General features: G+C 40.5%; 2 protein-coding genes across 3 annotated transcripts; one reads left to right on the top strand and one right to left on the bottom strand.

Annotated features, from left to right (window-relative positions):
- Nucleotides 1–657: 657 nt before the first annotated feature.
- On the bottom strand, nucleotides 658–3,233 carry LOC119876747 (basic salivary proline-rich protein 1-like). The gene is made up of 5 exons (XM_038551575.1): nucleotides 2,894–3,233; nucleotides 1,467–2,560; nucleotides 1,230–1,368; nucleotides 1,020–1,088; nucleotides 658–799 (listed from the first exon to the last, which is right to left on the bottom strand). The coding sequence occupies exons 1-5, from the start codon at nucleotides 3,231–3,233 to the stop codon at nucleotides 741–743; spliced, it is 1,701 nt and encodes a 566-aa protein (XP_038407503.1). The 3' UTR covers nucleotides 658–740.
- TMEM263 (transmembrane protein 263) lies at nucleotides 2,485–16,904 on the top strand. 2 transcript variants are annotated; one of them, XM_038550780.1, is made up of 3 exons: nucleotides 2,485–2,573; nucleotides 11,100–11,166; nucleotides 13,992–16,904. In XM_038550780.1, the coding sequence occupies exons 2-3, from the start codon at nucleotides 11,106–11,108 to the stop codon at nucleotides 14,276–14,278; spliced, it is 348 nt and encodes a 115-aa protein (XP_038406708.1). In that variant the 5' UTR covers nucleotides 2,485–2,573; nucleotides 11,100–11,105; the 3' UTR covers nucleotides 14,279–16,904. The 2 variants fall into 2 exon arrangements, with proteins under 2 accessions (XP_038406708.1, XP_038406710.1); XM_038550782.1 differs by lacking the exon at nucleotides 2,485–2,573 and adding an exon at nucleotides 2,875–3,019.
- Nucleotides 16,905–18,406: the final 1,502 nt, after the last annotated feature.

Here is an 18,406-nt window from a genome sequence, read left to right as displayed (position 1 = left end):
ATTATAATATTTATTTTCATTTTAGATCTAGGGGTGGGTGGGCACTGAGTGGTGATATTCATTTTTATAGGTTTGAATACTGTGGTAATAAAAAATGATAGCGTCAACCTTTTAAGAAATACTGGCAGTTTTATAAAGGTCTGGTGAACTCACAAACTTCCAAAGAGCTCCCCTACATTTTGGTTGGTTTATGTGATGGTTTTTAACCACTGCTGTGGATTATGACTGTAATAACTAAAAATGTACAATCTCCCAGGAGTGGCCTCAATTTTATTAATCATTTATACTTCAATAATGATTAAATTCTCCTGTGGAGAGAAAAAAGTGCAAGGGAAGAACAGTGCAATTTTGTACTTTGTCATTCTGCTTAGTGTTCACCCTAGAAGTCATGTATTGGGGCACCCGGGTGGCTCAGTTAAGCATCTGTCTTCAGCTCAGGTCATGATCTCAGGGTCCTGGGATGGAGTCTTCCATCAGGCTCTCTGCTCAGCAGGGAGCCTTCTTCTCCCTCTCCCTACCACTCCTCCTTCTTGTGTCCTCTATGTCAAATAAAATCTTTTTAAAAAATTCATGTATTAAGGACAGAGGCTTCTGTGATAAGATAGAGTACGTACCCAACTCTTCACATGTGATAAACACACAATCTGTAGAGCCTGCTAATCATCCAAATCATGTTATATTTTATTTATTTATTTATTTTTAGAGGGGCGGGGGAAGGACATAGAGGGAGAGAAAGAATTCTAAGCAGGCTTCAGAACCAGTGCAGAACCAGAGGTGGGCTCCATCATGAGATCATGACCTGATCAAAAACAAAGAGTCCCACATTTAAGCCACTGAGCCACCCGGGCACCCCCATCCGAATTATATTTTAAAGTGACAATATTATTTAATTTCTCCTTTAAGATCTGGAAAACTAAAATATCTTGATAGTTTCAAATCCATAGTTTAAGTGGATCTGATTTGCTGCTTTGATAAATCAATGGCTAGGCTGAAACCATAAACTATATTTAGTCCACTACATTTATGACGTGGATCAAAGTTAGCTTCTTCAGGGATGCTCTCCCCGGTTAGCGTGTCCTTGTCTGCGCCTGGTCAACAGTTAAGATTCGGTTGCATAAAAAAAAAAAAAAAAAAGATTCGGTTGCATCACCCGGATTATTTTTCATTGGGGCGGGGGTGGGGGTGGGGTGGGGAGGAGGGACATCTTTTTGAGTTTCCTGACTGGTTACTTCGCATGTTTTGTCTTGCTGCCTGGACCGTGAAGGAAGATCTCACACTTGTATAGGAATTCACCTTTTTGGAAAGCCCTTTCACACCCACCATCTCTTGATTCAAAGACAAACCTGTGATGGGCTTACAGTCCTCCTCCTGTTAAGGTGCGAAAGGAGAGGCAGAGAAAGGTCAGCGGGTCGCGTTTACCTAGTCGAGCATCAGCCTCTCGCCCCTCATCGCCTCCATCCCCACACCTGCACAGGGCTCAGGTGCACGCAGCATCCTCCCCGCACGGCTCGCTTGTCCACACCGTCCGGAACCGCGGGCAGAGCCTCCGCCACGGCGGGCAGCGGGTCAGCAGGAGCCGAGGGAGGGGCGCCGCGCCAGGTGTCTCGCTCCCGCCTCTCCTGAGTCCTACTACCAAGCCCACTCTCCCGGGCCCATTTCGAGTGCCTGGCGAGCCCCGAGCCCCGAGCCCCGAGCCCTGCGGGGCGCCGGGCGGCCACCAACCCAGCGGTTCTCCCGCCGGGGCCGGGGCCGGGGCCGGGGCAGGGCAGCTGTACAGTAACGACCACAGGCGTAAGCGGGCGGCGTCGCCGCGAAGGCCCAGCCCGCCTCTCCCCCGAGGGGCAGCAGGGGAGGGGAGAAGGTTCTGAAGCCCCCGGGCCACGGAAGGGCCCCACAGACTGGCGACCGTCCACCCCCCCGCAGGGCAAAGGTTCTGAGTTCCGACCGACCGTTACTCGCGGCGGAACCAGAGCTTCGCGAAGCCGCGGGGCCGAGGCTGGAGGCCTGAGGGCCGCGGCCGGCGCGTTCCCGCGGCTCGGCGCCCCCCGGCCGAGCGGATTGGACGGCGCCGGGAAGGGGCGGGCGGCCCAGGCCCAGGCGCGCGCGCAGGCGGGCCCGGGGCGCCCGCGGAGGCTCCCGGAGGGCGGGGGGCGGGGCGCGGGGCGCGGGAGCCGGGAGCCGGTCGCGGGGGCGCCGCGCGTGCGCACGCTCAGAGGCGGCCGGCGGGGGGCCGCTGGGGGGGCGGGGCGGCCCGAGACGCGGGTGGGCGTGTGCCGGGTGGGCGCGGGAGGGGCCTGGGGCGCGCGTGCGCGTCGGAGCCGAGGCGCGGGAGGAGGCGGGAGCGGAGGAGGCGGCGGAGGGGGCGGGTCGCGTCCGGCGCCACGTCCGCATCCAGAGGCCGCTAGAGCCGCCGTCGCCCGCGGAGTCTTCGGGTTCCAGAGCTTGAGGAGGCGCCTCCGGAGCCCGCGGCTGCCCGGGGCCGTGCCCGTCGCCCAGGCGCCCGCAGCCCCGCTCGGTGCGGCCCGCTCCCCCCGCCCAGCCCCGGCTCCAGGCGCCGACCCTCGACCCCGGAGGTGAGCGAGTGGGGCCGGGAGGGCGGGGGGCGCCGTGGCGGCTTCCTGTCCTCCTCCCGGCGCCTTCTTCCGTTAGCTCTCCTGCGCCTCACCGCCCCGGGCCTGGCTTCCCCGAGCGCAGCCTTTCGGGGGGACCGAGCGGGAAAGGGGGAGGGGCGGGACGACGCTGGGGGCGGACTGAGGTTCGTGGCGGCGTTGTTATTCCTGACGTGTCCCGGACTCCCCAGCCCTGCTTTGTGACCGGGGCTCCCCTTGGAAGCCGCGCGTTCGCGTCTCAGCTCTCGGCGTCAGGCTGGGGGGTGGGGGAGGGCGTCAGCGGCTTGGAGCCGAGCGGGATGCGGCCGGGGGCCGTGTGCTGGGCTTCCCCGCCGCGCTGACTCCCGACCTGTTGATGAAGCGCTCCTTGGGGCTCAGGCACGCAGCTTTGGGCCCCAGTGCTCTTCCAGGTAGAAAGGCGCGACTCTGACGCCCAGCCTCAAGCGGAGAGTGTGGAAGGGAGAGGCGCTGGCGGCGCCCGGGGGCCTGGGGACCGCGGCTGGAGCACCCGTCGGTGCCATCATTGCCTCCCGAGTCTGAGTAGAAACCGTCCTGCTGTGCACACGCAGCCTCGGGACTGGTCCCCAAGCTCCCGCTTCCAATCAGATGCCCGCCTAAACACATCGCCTTTTCCGCGTGAGAAGACAGGAATTCTGGAACCCGATGGGAGTGGGGGTGTGCTGGGTGTACAACGTGGAGCAGAGGGAGGAGGTGCTGAGCTTAGCCCTAGTCACGGCTTCTCCAGGGTCATTTTCTGCCTCCCCTGCCACGTCACTCCCTCTGCCAAAGAAAAAAAGAAAAAGACTTGCTTGTGACTAAAGAGATCGGTGCGGGGAGAAGGAGCCGCTGGGAAAGGTTTAGAAACCCCTAAAGAGGAGCGTTCTTATTTGTTACACCTTTGTGAACACTTGTGCTAGTTCCAAGTGAAAATACATTATTTGCTATATGTGATTGTTTAACCTTTAGAACATTCACTGGTGTGGGTGCCCTTAAGGGTTCCCAGGAATATTGATACCACATCAACAGGTCTGTGTTTGCCTATGTGGCCATGCCTGCTTTTTTAAAAGAAATAGGGAGATAATCTTTAATAAACCTATATGCACTCTGTTTTGACTTTTTTTCCACTTTCTTCAGTCTGTTATGGCAGATGTACCAGAAACCAAGTTCAGTAAAAATATGTCCATATAGAAAGAAGAATATCATTAGAAAAGTTTCAGGATAGATGGAAAAGTTCCTCTGTGTGTGTGTGTGTGTGTGTGTTTTGTTAACTTTAGGAAAATCTTTACCCGTCTTTGTCTAAGTCACTGAGTACTTGCTGTTTTTGCTACTTCCTGAAGGTATCTCACTGGATTACATATAAACCTTCAGAGTAGGGCCTTCACATGCTTGTTCTGGTTGTAACCTCAGTGCCTAACACAGTGTGTGACGTAAGAAGGACACAAATATCTGTGGAACTAATGAGATATAATTTAGTGAAGATAATTGGTGTACTGGTTATCTGATTTGTTCTGCTTAATGTTTCATTTAAAGGCAACACTTAAAAATTGCCATTTTGATACTGTTAGTTGTTACTATCACTAAGGTGATCACTTAAAAGTTTACTGATGGATTACTTTTTCTTCCCTGCCAGATTCAATGCATTTCTTGTAGCCTGTGTGCTGTTGATTTAATGGGCGGGGGCCATGTTTAAAAGCAGCCTGTTCAGGAGAGTTGGTTAACTAGAGGAGCCTAAACACAGTAAGCTGGTGTTTTAATATACACTGCTTATTGGTGTATGTGTATTAAAGCTCTGTATAAACATATTTTTGAAACTCCTTGTAGTTACTTGGCAAAGAAGCTAAAATGGGAATGAGGATGTGGCAAAGTTCCTATATATAGAAGGTGTAGAAGAATTAAGCTAATTCATTTATAGTCTTTTTCCTACAGAAAATTGGCATTTACTATTTAATAACAGGTTTTTGAAGTGGCTTTGAAGGTAAGCTGTTGTGTACTGTATTTTGTAGTTAGGCTTCATATAGTATGTTAGTGCTGTTTAACTTCCTTAGGTACACAAAGGAGTGTTTAGCCACAGGGAAATTTGTGTACTATTTTCAGACTCTGTCCTCACCATTAATGAAAACTTTATGTATCAGATGTTATAGATTTCCACAAACAACATTGATTCATCTGTTTTCCTTTAAAAAAGGGACGGGGGGTTCCTAAGAGGCATTTGTTTACTTATTTCTATTATTGGAAGAAATTACCCTCTAGGGAATAGTGTTGTTATTAACCCTAGCTCAATATATTTACCAGCTGCTGTAATGCTATTGTACTGGACAAGAATTGCTTCTCCTTGGCCCAGAATGCCTAGATAACTACTGACAAGTTGTAGTCTACAGCAAAGAAGTCTTTCACATTTCACAATTTCTTAAAAAAATACACCGATAGCCAGTTTTAGTTGGTACTCTAAATTTGTTCACATGTTAGGAACAAGTGGTAAAACTGATTTATATCCAAGGATATGCACTTATTTGTCCTGATCTAAAGGCTGTTTTCTGTTTTTATTGCCTTCCTTAGGAAGGTACTTTTTTAAATAGAAACTTGTGTATATTATGAGTTCCTAGAGAGCATATCATTTTTTGGTTTTTGGATGAAATAAATTGATAAGTGCCAGGAAGTGTGTCCGCTTTGGGTAAACTGGTTTAGAGGAGTCCTGTGTGTGCTGAATCACACTGAAGTCTCAGTGCCTAACAGGGTGTCTGGCACATAGTAGGGACCCAAGTATATGTTGAACTAATGACTCACTGAGTTTTGGTTTGAATAGAGTTCAATAATTTTGTTTAATCTAAATGGTCATTTTGACATTTTGTCAATTGTTACTTGTCTCCATGTGTATACTTCTAAATTTTACATGCAGATTATTTACCTTTCCTAGTTTTAAGAGATTAGGAGTGTGTTTGTGTTTATAATTCTCAATTTAAAAGAAACAAGACTCATGTAATGATGGTGATAAAAAGAATAGTTCTCCTTAGTGATAAGGTGGGTCTGTAAAGAGGTAATATCACTAAAAGTTTGGGACATACATGTGTGTAGGGGTTGGGAATGATTTAGGTGAGTAAATAGTACAGGTGGCACTGCAGATAGTTAAGGATTTTAGCAAAAATACTTTTATAAGGTATTTTATGGCTTATGACCAAATTAGGAATTTAGAAAACAACAATATTCCAAATACTTGCAGCTTTTACACAATTTTTATTACCCTAAGAGTTCTAGAGGAATTTTAATACTACATGCTTGCGTTAACACCAGTGATGTACAAGAAACTCAAACATTAAAAAATATGTATACAAAACAAAAATCAATCTCTATGGACTCTTAGGACTTTCAAAGCCCTCTAATAGCCAGTTCCTCTGTTCTCAGTAGCCAGGCTTCTAACCTGGCAGGACTCCAGATTTTCAGATTTTCTATCTACATTTTAAATTCTTCTACCAAAAATAAATAAATAAATAAATAAATAAATAAATAAATAAATCCATTCATTCATTCATTCATTCATTCATTCATTCTTCTACCAAACATATATCTAACAGGAGCAGAGTAAATTCATGGGGGATGGGGGGTTGTCGTGGGTTGGGGAGAGAGCTGGTAAATCTGAGAGTATATCCTGAAGAAGTTCCAAGCAGGAATGAAATTTCTTGAGAGTCTAGTTATCCTAAAAATTCCCAAGCACTTTTCAATTATCTTTTTAATTAGTGTATATTTAAACACAAAAAGTATTTTAAATTACTGTGTAGTAAAATACATGCATCATATCTCTCTTGTGGTTCTTGAAGCCCCTGGCATACTGCTCTTAAAAGCACAATTCTAGCTTAAAGTATTCTCTTTCTTTTTAATGAAAAATTTGGGCCATATATTGGTATGTATTTTTTCTTGTGATGCCTAAAATTAATGTGGATAAGATGATAATTTTATCCCATTTATTCTGCAAATACTGTGTGTCAAGCTTACAAAAACATATACTAACAAAATGGTAAGGATATAAGAAATTGAAATTGCAAACCAACCCTGGACAACAGCGATAAGAGTGGAAGTCCTGAGGTGTGGAGTTGGGGGAAAATAGGACAACTACGCAGGCTACAGGAACCTACCCAGTTAAGTTGGGATTTTAGTTGTAAGTTTCCTGGAAGCCAAAGGAAAAAGGGAATTATCATCTTTCTTTGTATCTTTTAAATAGAAAAGTACGTAGGTCTCAAAGAGAAGAAAATGTTCTAAATATGTTGAGGAAACAAAAGTTTTTCTGAATTCCGCTAAAGAAATTTCTTATGTGGAGTTCTGTATCAGAGCTATCGAGTGATGTAGTAGGTAACTTCTTTACAGTGCAGTAGTCAGTGTACTAGTAGCCTGCATAAGACTCTTTCTTTGTCATGGTTTCCTTACCAAGGACAAAACCAAGAATTAAACTTGCTGATGTCATTTTCTTCAAATCAGCATTTTGTGATTTAAGTATGTTGTTTGTTAGATGATCAATTTGATTTAAGGATAAAAATCTAAAATAGTATAAAAACTAGGTAGATGAGCTGTGTAATCTTTGAAAATATCCTTTTTGAATATCACTGATTTCTAAGAATTAAAAATATGCAGTTTTCTTGAAGTACAAAAGCAATACATGTTTATGGTAAAAATTAAAATACAGATTTTAAATATACATATGTATATCTATATATTAAAGGGGAGGATGGTATTTCTTTTTCTCTCTCTCGTCTCTATACAAATATTTCTACTCCCTTAGTGGCAGTATTTATCAACATTTTGGTATGCTTCCTTTCAGTCTTTTTATGTGCATTTAAAAAATTGGATTATATGCTATATATATGCCTTTTATATTCTCTAAATGTAACATTATCATTTCCCCATAGTATTTGGTCTCCATAAATTATATTAATGTCTGCATTGTATGTGTCTCTGGGAAGCTTATAAATTCATCTCTTGCCTTCCATGAGGCTGTACTCATTTGTACACTTTCAGATGTATTTTATATTTTATTTGTTTTTGCTGGCTTCCCTTTCACTTACCTCTTAAATATGAGCAGTCTAATTAAGGTTATCGGTCTACTTCTCTATTACCATTCTTTTCCTTGATCGTATCATCAATCCCCAACATGTGTAGCTATCACTTCAAACCACTCTCAGGGCCTCAACTCTAACTCAAACTTCATGCTAAGTTTCAGACCCCTTAAGTCCAGTTGCCTGCTAATAAACATATCCGGTAGATGTCCTGAAGGCATTTCAAATCCAGCTGTTCAAAAACAAATCCTTCATCATACCTATAGTCAACAGTAATGTAGTATACACTTATATTTTAGAGGGCAGATCTCAGTTAAGTATTCTTAACACAATAAAATAAAAATTTTAAAAAGTCCGTCATCTTCTCTCAGAAGTAGTTTCTTGTCTCCTATACCTTGTCTTTATCTTTTTTGTCTACTTCATTGCTCAGACTAGAAATTTTACATCCTATATTTTCCTTTTCTCTCATATTAATACCCAAGCTCTTTTCCACTTCATACAAAAAATCCAAGTATTGTCTACCAAGCATCAGGCATTGAAAAAGGCTCTGGGGATGGAGCAGTGAATAAAACCAAGCCTCGTTCTCCTGGAGTTTACATTCAAATAGTGGAAGACATAAAGTATATATATTTTATATACATATATGTATACATATATGTATACATATATATGTATGTGTGTATTTATATACATATATGTATGTATATATACATATATGTATATAAAATATATATATATTTGATGCATATGATCAAGTGACAGAGCAATAAAGAAAATAGAGCAAGGTTAGGTGAAAATGATAGGGAGAGGAGTGGAGGGGGGTGCTAATCTATTGTCAGGTGGTCTGGGAAGATCTCTATTAAAGGAAAAATTTGCATAGAGACTTGAAGGACGTAAGGAAGCAAGCCATGCACATGTCTTGGGGAAGAGCCTCTCAGGAGAGGATGAGCAGGGAAACCCGTGTTTCTGGACTGCTACGAGTGAGAGGCAGAATGGTAGGAGACGCTATCAGAGTGTTAGATGTCAGGCCTCAACTCTAGATTTTATTCTGAGCAAAACAGGAAGCAGTTGTAGGGGTTTAAGCAGAGTATGGCAGGGCTAAACTGAAGAACAAAGGTAGAAGCTCAGAGGCCAGATAAGAGACTTTGTAGCAGCCCAAGCAAGAGCTACTATAGTTTAACTGAAAGTGGTAGCAGTAGAGGTGATGAGAAATGGTTGTATTCTGGATTGATTTAGGCAGCAGAATTTACTGATGATTAGATGGGAATGTAAAAATCAGAAAGTCGAGGGTTGACTCCTAGGTTTTTTGTTTTTTTTTTAATTTTTATTTATTTATGATAGTCACAGAGAGCGAGAGAGAGAGAGAGGCAGAGACACAGGCAGAGGGAGAAGCAGGCTCCATGCACTGGGAGCCCGACATGGGATTCGATCCCGGGTCTCCAGGATCACGCCCTGGGCCAAAGGCAGGCGCCAAACCGCTGCGCCACCCAGGGATCCCGACTCCTAGGTTTTTGTTCAAACATTTATTTATACTGAAAAAACTGGCAGTTTAAACTTACTCCCATCTCACCAAACTTCTAAAGTAGCCACTTACGGTGTTTAATCTCTGTCCTTCATCTGTTCCTTTTAAAAATTTATATTTATTTATTTGAAACCAAGAGAAAGCAAGCATGAGCAGGGGGATGGACAGAGGGAGAGGGAGAAAGAGAATCTCAAGCAGATGCAGTGAGTGTAGAGTCCCACCCCAAGACCATGACCTGAGCTGAAATCAAGTCAGCCACTTAACCAACTGAGCCACCCAGGTGCCCCACCTTCATCTGTTCTTGCTTCAGATAACTTCTTAAAGCACAGATCTGACGATGTTATCTTGTCGTGGCTCCTCATTGCCTACTCATAGGAGGATAAAGTTAATTCATATTATATAAATGAACTTGCATATGTTTTTTTATAAAGCAGCTTTAATCTTTTAAAACGGTAGCCTTTTTCTTTTTTAAATTACAAGGTATATGTGGGAAAATTAAGAATTTTTTAAAAAGGGATTCTGGGGCAGCCCAGGTGGCTCAGTGGTTTGGCGCCTGCCTTCGGCCCAGGGTGTGATCCTGGAGACCTGGGATCGAGTCCCACATCGGGCTTCCTGCATGGAGCCTGCTTCTCCCTCTGCCTGTGTCTCTGCCACTCTTTCTCTCTGTGTCTCTTAAAAATTAATAATAATAAAAAAATAAAAAGGGATTCTGTATTAGGAAATGGAGTCTTTTAGTTGGGATTTGTGGAATATATACAGAAAGGCAGTTTTGAAATATATGCAATTACTGTCACACCTGTTGTTTAAATAAGCTTTATGCCTACTGTGTGCCTTGAACTCATGACCCTGAGATCAAGAGTCACAGACTGAGCCAGCCAGGCACCCTCCCCATTGCATCATACCTGTTTTTATACTCCAGTTCACTTGTGTCAGATGTATATGTGTATGTAATTTCCTCGTATTTCTGTACACAGCGTGGTAGCATCTGTTAACTGGTTGATCAGCCAGGTGATCTGGCTTGCACCTATATGATATACAGATCCTGGAAACAAGCTAAATAGTCTCTCCTCTTGGAATTAACAGCTCAGTGGGGAAGAAGGTGACTCCACAGTAGTTTTTCATCAGGAAGGGACACACATACTCTGCCAGAATTTCTGCATGTTTTGTTTTAAATTCTTTAAATAGTATTCTAATACTTGTAGTACTGGAATACTAGTATTCCAGTCCCGACTTGCTTTAATATTTTCTTGGTCAAATGACTATAAAAGCAAATATTTAAAGATAGTAAAGGAAATTGGCAAAAGAAAGTTTAACTGTTTTCGTCATTCCAGTGTAGCTTATTTTATTTCTTAGGTTCATTTCCTTTTCATAGTGAGATAATCGCATATATATTTTTTCATAGATCTTGAGTTCTTTTGCTACCTGTGTTTTTAAGAGCTCTAAAAACAATAAAAAAGTAATCAAAATCCATCTCTTAATGATTCAGATAGGTAATGCCACCTTTATAGAAGGATATCATGATTTTTAGAAAATTTTCAGGTAGAACATATTTTTTAGTATAGTATAGGTTTTCCTTAAGTCTGTTGTGAAATTACCGTTAACCAATACGGTTAATGGTTTCCTGTAGGAGGAAACACGATTTTTGTCTAATCCCCACCTTCCAACTTTGAATTAGTAAGCAACAGTAAAAATATAATACTATACTTGTTACTGTTTGGTTGGTGTTTGAGATAAGATTTATATTGTACACTAGTGTAATTAAAAGTATTTCCTAAACACCACAAAGTAAGAGAGGAGTAAGATGAAGTTTTGCTACAAGTGTTTTAAAATGTTTATCTGAATAAAATGGATTGTCTTAATTTAGTATGTGATAGGAGGTCATCTCAGATTATTGAGGTTACAATGAAATGTGTATATGTTTTTTAGGAGATCATGAATCAGGCAGATAAAAATCAAGAACTCCCATCATACCTTAGTGATGAACCACCAGAAGGTAAGTATGCACCTGACACACTAAGAAGGGAAACAAACATCCTACTGAATTAAAATTCCGATTGTTTTTGTTAAATTTAAAGTAACAATCTGTTTACCTTGTCAGTGAATATGTTCCAAAAATAGTTGAAGATCAGCATTTTTAGCTTTTAAGAAAGCACAGATATTGGTGAATGGGGACACCATGCAGCTGTTTTATTATGTAAGATCTTTTCTTTTGCTACTCTTATTAAGACCATTTCATAAGTTAGAGTATCCTTTCATTTGTTAAGAATAGGTGTAGGGTGCAGAGGAAGGATGGACTATATTTAATTTTAATGTCATGCATTACAAAAACTCAATTCAAGAGGCACTTGAGATTTGGAGATTTGTTATTAAGCTGTTATTTATAATTGGTAGCTCTTCTTTCTATATTAATACATGGTCTTAGGGTCTGATTAAATTCTCTTTTTGTTTGAAAATTGTGACATCATGAATCATTTTCTTACCTAAACTTCAAAAATCCTTGGAAACACTAACTGCAAATGTGAATGTCTTGACTATACACAGAAAAGGACTATAGGCATTTTTTACTTATGATTTTGCTGTAGAATATTATTATTCTTTATTATTATTATTTATTTATTCATGAGAGACACACACAGAGACAGAGACACAGGCAGAGGGAGAAGCAGGCTCCATGCAGGGAGTCTGACGTGGGACTTGATCCTGGTTCTCCAGGATCACGCCCCGGGCTCAAGGTGGCGCTAAACCGCTAAGCCACTGGGGCTGCCCTAGAATATTATTAAACTAAACCAAATAGTGATTTTGTTTGACAGCTGTATGTTCGTACAGGACAGTCATAATAGGTAAGATAGAGAATCAAGGTAAAGAATAAAGGATGAGGGATCCCTGGGTGGCGCAGTGGTTTAGCGCCTGCCTTTGGCCCAGGGCGCGATCCTGGAGACCTGGGATCGAATCCCACGTTGGGCTCCCGGTGCATGGAGCCTGCTTCTCCCTCTGCCTGTGTCTCTGCCTCTCTCTCTCTCTCTCTCTCTCTCATGAATAAATAAATAAAATATTTAAGAAAATATTATCCGTTTCCCAGTGTTATCTTCCCTGATAATCATATTCTGCTAGGAGTTAGTAACTTTGATGGTCCTAGTTGGGCCTGTATACCCAAGAATTTGCTTTTCTTTGTGTCAGTGTACCTTTTCAGTGAATAAAGCCTGATCTGTTTCGTGACCAAGTGTTTTTCCGTGAAGTTTAGAAAAATATAGACATCATAGCTTACGTGTTGTTGGTATCTAAATCATTAGATTACAAAGGAGGAAAGACCTGTGTTTATTTGAGACTGACACAAGAAGATTTTTATGAAATCTTCCTGTTATTTTATTCCTGAGTTTGAGGTTCCATGCCAGTTTGGATGGCTCTATTCAAAACAAAGTGAAACAAACCAGATGACAATCTGATGACTTAAATAAATATGAATTTTCATATTGATACTACCCTTTCTGGAGTAAAGGAGTTTTTACAGACTAGATGTTTAAATCATATGCTCTCTCCTGTAAGAATTACTGAGGCAGTGAAAGTATTAAGCATAGCTGTAGTTTCTCAACATTACAAAAATGATTTTAGGTAAGTAACATGATTTTAAGAGATGAATAATTTTCCTATTTTTATGTATCATTAGCTCTTTAAATACATTATTAAAATGTAAGTAGAGCAGACACCCATATGTATTTAAATTAGTGGTTCTCAAGCTTTTTGGTTGCAAGATGCTTTTAAAAATTGAGGACCCCAAAAAGCTATCTTTGTTGATATTTGGCATATAAATAATAATGGAAATTAAATGTTTTATTCATTAAAGACTCCAGTGGACTCATTACATAGTAACACGATTAACATAGATTTTGAAAAACACCTATCCAAATAAAAACAAAACAAAAAATGTGAAGAGGGTGGGTGACCTTGTTTTTTAAATTTTTACAAATCTCTTTAGTGTTAGGGCTAATAGAAGATGGCTAGTTTCTCAGCTGCTTCTATGTTTGGTCTCTTGAGTACTGCACATCATTTAGATTCTGGAAAATTCTGTAGACTTGTGAATGAATGTGAAAATAAAAGTGAAAGGATAGATGACATGTTATATTATTATGAAAATAATTTCTATCCTGCAGAGCCCCTGAAATGGTCTTGTTGGATCCCCAGCAGTTCCAGACAAAACTTTGAGAACCACTGCTTTAAATGGAGAAGGTTGTTTGACTAATGACTGAATTCTGTCAAGGAAATGAAGGCTAAATATATTTATCTTCTTATTTTTTCATGCTCCTTTTAGGATATAAAGATTTTTATTAATAACAACAAAACTGTAAATCAAGGAAACATTTAAATTTAGGTTTTAAAATATTTTATGATAGTCCCCAAAGCATTTTTTCTCAGATACCAAGACAGCATTGGACCAGGATATTTTTTTTTTTTAATTTTTATTTATTTATGATAGAGAGAGAGAGAGAGGGAGAGGCAGAGACACAGGCAGAGGGAGAAGCAGGCTCTATGCACCGGGACCCCGATGTGGGATTCGATCCCAGGTCTCTAGGATCACGCCCTGGGCTAAAGGCAGGCGCCAAACCGCTGCGCCACCCAGGGATCCGGACCAGGATATTTTAAAAACATGCATGATTATAGCCTTGAGGGAAGAGCTCCTTAGTGTCTTGATCAGATTTGTATTTATGTGGTTCACCTTATCAAAACAACCTCCTGATTGTTAGGAAGTCTTAGGATATTTAATGATTTGTACTGCTCTTCTAAAGACTTAATATTTGACTGTCTTCGTATTTCTCTCACTAGGTTCAATGAAAGATCACCCACAGCAGCAACCAGGCATGTTGTCCCGTGTGACTGGCGGTATCTTCAGTGTTACAAAGGGAGCCGTTGGTGCCACCATTGGTGGTGTGGCTTGGATTGGTGGGAAGAGTCTGGAGGTGACCAAGACAGCTGTTACAACTGTGCCTTCCATGGGAATAGGGCTGGTGAAAGGGGGCGTGTCTGCTGTGGCTGGAGGTGTTACAGCTGTTGGGTCTGCTGTTGTAAACAAAGTGCCCTTAACAGGAAAGAAGAAAGACAAATCTGACTAAAATATGGAGATACACTTGCTCTCCACAGCATTATGATGCCAGTGGCATTGAATTGCTAAATTATGGACTACAACCAAGTCACCTGTTTGGACGTTTATCTTCTAAACTGCTGTGTTGAAAGTATTGATGACTGGCTTTTGTCTAAAAAGAAGAGACCAATACTAGCACAGTGTATGAAGGTTTCTCATACTTAAATTCCAGCTTTTTATCTGGTAAAATGTTACACTTACTCAGTTGTAACTGAAGATATGGTATATTTGAATATTTACTAGAAGTCTTTCAGTTTAAACTAAAAAATGTGAAAGTTGAATTTAGTTGATGATCTTTACAGTTCCATATGTATAATGTGCCAGGTAACTCATTTGCCCCTTAAGAAGGGAACCTTGAACTACATAAACTGTACCTTTGATGTGCCTAATAGTTTCAGATGTCTTAGTTTTTTTTATAACCATAGTTGATTAGGCCAAGAGGCATTCTTTTCTTATTTAAGCTGGTAAAAGTAGCAGGAATTAGAGAAATTTAAAAGAAGAGTAAATGGTTTTATGATACTGAGTGTTAACCATCTTTTGTTAGATATGCATTACATTAATTTAATCATTGATGCCTTATAAAAGAAAACATCTTTTCTAATACCCTAAACATGTGCAGTTCTTAGAACTATATATGGATTATTTTTTAAATTGTTTGTGAAATTAGTTTTCCCTCTTAAGAATCTCAGGAGTAGTGGGGTAAAGGCATTTCTTGCGCTCAGTGATAAGGTAGTAAGTTAGTGCTTGTTAACGTTTTGTTAACCATCAGTGTAGTTACCAAACTGTATGCTTCAACCTGGTTTCATGCTCCATCTTAGTACACCTCACAGTGCCTAAGGAACATTTCTTTGCTGGTCATAAGCTGTTTTGGAAGTTTCATATTAAGGAGTAACAATTTTAAGTTCTTAATCACCTAAAGCATCTAAGATATAAAAAGAATTCTTCACACCAATTTTATCTCTAGGATGGCTTAAAATCCCCTTCTTAAAAACACAGTAAAAGCAGCCACAGATATTTGGGAACTGACTTTTAAATTGAATGAAATGGGCTCCATAGATTAGTTTTGAATGTAAAATATGTATAAGTGCTTTCAGTGGTTTGCAGGCTTTTAAAATGTTATCTTATGATCCTTTGAGAAGTCGTAGACTTTGTACCATTTCCAAGTCAACTTCAGGCAGGGAATTGAAATTTTTGATTATGGATGATAAGTGTCATGTTTTGTTAAGATGTCTCATCATGTCTCATTCATTCTCAAAGAATATGACAGCTGGAATTCATCTTTTTATTTCATATTCTGTTTCATAAAAATTTTAAAAGTAGCACATACATTTGGCATTCCTCTTAACTAAGGGTTATAATCAAAGCCTGAAAAATCTTAGTTTTCCTTATACTGAAGTCTGGAAATTTGCCTCCATTTTGCAGAATTGTGTATGTGTGTGTGTGAGAGAGTGTGAGGGAGGGGAGGAAAGGAGGTGATGCTCTGGAGTAAATCAGAATACATCCTTGAGAACTTAAAACAGATCACTCCAACATGCAAGGCTTAAATGTTTGTTTCTAAACCACTAAGAGTTTTACATTAATAATGTAGAACAACAAATGGATAAGAACATAACTTTTAAAAGCTTTCATAAACATCAGTAGGGATCTTAAGCAAACCTACAAAGGTTCTTGAGCCCATCATTATATACAAAAAGTTGTTGAGTTTATCAGAAATTAAGTGGTTTATTTCATGTACTATGATTTAAGGTCTATTTGGTATATCTGGTCAAATGTTATAATCAGCAAAAGGGATTTTTAAAACAAACTCCAAAGTTAATAGATGAATACTAAACAGTGATCTAAAATAATGGTATTGGAGAACTTGTTTCCTGCTATTTGAAAGAAATTATTGCTTCATTGCTAGTTTATATTTCTAATTTATCTTCTACAGTCATAGGCTCTGCTGTGCTTTGTACCTGAATTTCTAAATATAGACCTTAGTTTACTGTGTGCTTGCATATTTATTTTCAACCTTGCTTGTCTTTAAAATTGCTTGAGGAAAAATGGTTGTAATTTCTGCCACAGAAAAGCCACCTGGTACGTTTTATCTCATCAAGTTTGCTTTAAACTCTGAACTATAACTTTATTCAGGGGAGGCTTTTGCAAGAATGGCAGAGAAGTGTACAAACGGACAGTTATAGAGGTTCTTGTAGCAATGAACTTGCCATTCAATATGTATAGCCGTACACTTGGGTCTTTTCCAGCTTATTTCTGTAGACTGGCAGTTTGACCTGTGAAACAGTCCTGGTTCACTTCAAGAAACTAAGGTTGATACATACACCTGGAGGCATCTGTAATTCAGTGTATCTTTTGAGTGGGTATTTGGCACAATGCCAATGAACTTGTGTGACCCACTTGAATGACTGATCTAATAATGTTGACATTATGAATCCTGTACTTAGTGAAATGTCAGATGAAGATGACTGGTGATTGAATAAAATTTTTTTTGTATTAAAGGAATGGGAAAAGAATACACAAGTCTGTTAATAAAGCACTATGATCTGCAAAAGATGAAATGTTTCATTAAGATCTAAGGAAATAAAGGAAATTTGAAAAACGGTAGTCTTAAAATTTTTAGTTACATAGCAGTTCAGTAAGTACTGTAGTCAGTTTTTAATTTTGGATACTAATGCACAAACATGAGTAAACATCTTCAAGTATGTATTTTGATACCAACACAATGAAATACAAATAGATTTTAGACAACTCTGATGAAGATTAAAAGTGCAGGTTTTTAGGTTTTTACCCCAACTTTCTCAGTTTCTGCAGGGTGGGGCCCAGGACTGCGGCTTAACAGCCTCCACAGGTGATTATTGTCTACAGTTTGGGATCTGATGAAGTAGGAGGCACCTTACTCTGTCCTAAGCAACTGTGGCACCAACTCGCACCTCTCACTGGACAGAAGTGACGCAAAAGATGGGAACCAGGTTGGAGGAAGGTAGAAAATTGGTAATACCCTGGGTATCTACTTACCTGCCAGGTGCTGTCCATATATTATCTGATTTAATCAGAACCAGAGAAGTATCTCTTTTTACAAATACGAAACAGGCTTTCAGTGTTAGTTTCCTATTACCACTTTTAAATTCGTGTAAGTCACAACCTCTCCAGCTTATTACCAGAAACAGAAATGGGGCTACTCAGTAACTAGTCCTTTATTCTTCGGTTGGCATTCAGTGCTGACTATATATGCTGGATTTACCAGGCTAACTTGAGTTCCCGGGAAATCTTACAGGTAATCCTATTTATTTTGGCAGCTAATTACATTCTGTCAGAGAAATGAATTTAGTATAATTATAAACTGTTTAAAGGAAATAATTGTTATTAGAGCCTTTTTCCATGATGGAGGAAGTAAAATTTGACTCTAGTGTTTTATGTAAGGCTGTTTCTTTGCTATGTTGTTGACTTTGAATATTTAAAATTTTATCTAGGAAGAAAGACCTGAATAAAAATGCAATTATGGAAAAAGGCAGAAAGGTTCAAGGACTAAAAACTATGGAATAGGATTTGGTCTAAGGGAAAATAAAGTCTGGATACTGCATGTTTGGCCATGAATGTGTATTTTCTAAAAAATTAATCTTGTTAAGTCAGAGTAAGCTACAAATATGTATCTATAACTGAAACTGCTTCTGGTTTTCCATACCTTCACCTGAGCACCTCAATTTTGCTGATGTATACTAAGCTTTTTTCAAATTAATGGCCACTCAACTCTGCCGAACTTTCTCATATGCCCTCATGTATGTTCGTTTTCTTACTCAGAACCACCACCCGGTACCTTCCTTCCCAACCCTCCTGCAGTAACCGCCGCCCCCCCCCCCCCTTCTACTGCCCTGTGTAAAAAGAGGCAACCTAGCAGTAACTGTCCTCTCATGCCACTTACTCCATCAACCTGCCTGCATCCGTTCCCGTGTTCTGTGGACCAGTGCTCTGACCCAACATCCGTTCACTTTCACTCCCTGCAGGATATTAATCCGGCAGTTTTTCCATCTCTTCCATCGCTCTCCTGAGTCATACCTATCAACATAGAAGCACTTTCTGGTGTTTGCTTTCTTTTAAGAAAAAT

Source organism: Canis lupus, chromosome 10 (genome assembly GCF_011100685.1).
Source record: "Canis lupus familiaris isolate Mischka breed German Shepherd chromosome 10, alternate assembly UU_Cfam_GSD_1.0, whole genome shotgun sequence".
Taxonomy (NCBI): Eukaryota; Metazoa; Chordata; class Mammalia; order Carnivora; family Canidae; genus Canis; species Canis lupus.
This window is presented reverse-complemented; position numbering and strand designations above follow the sequence as displayed.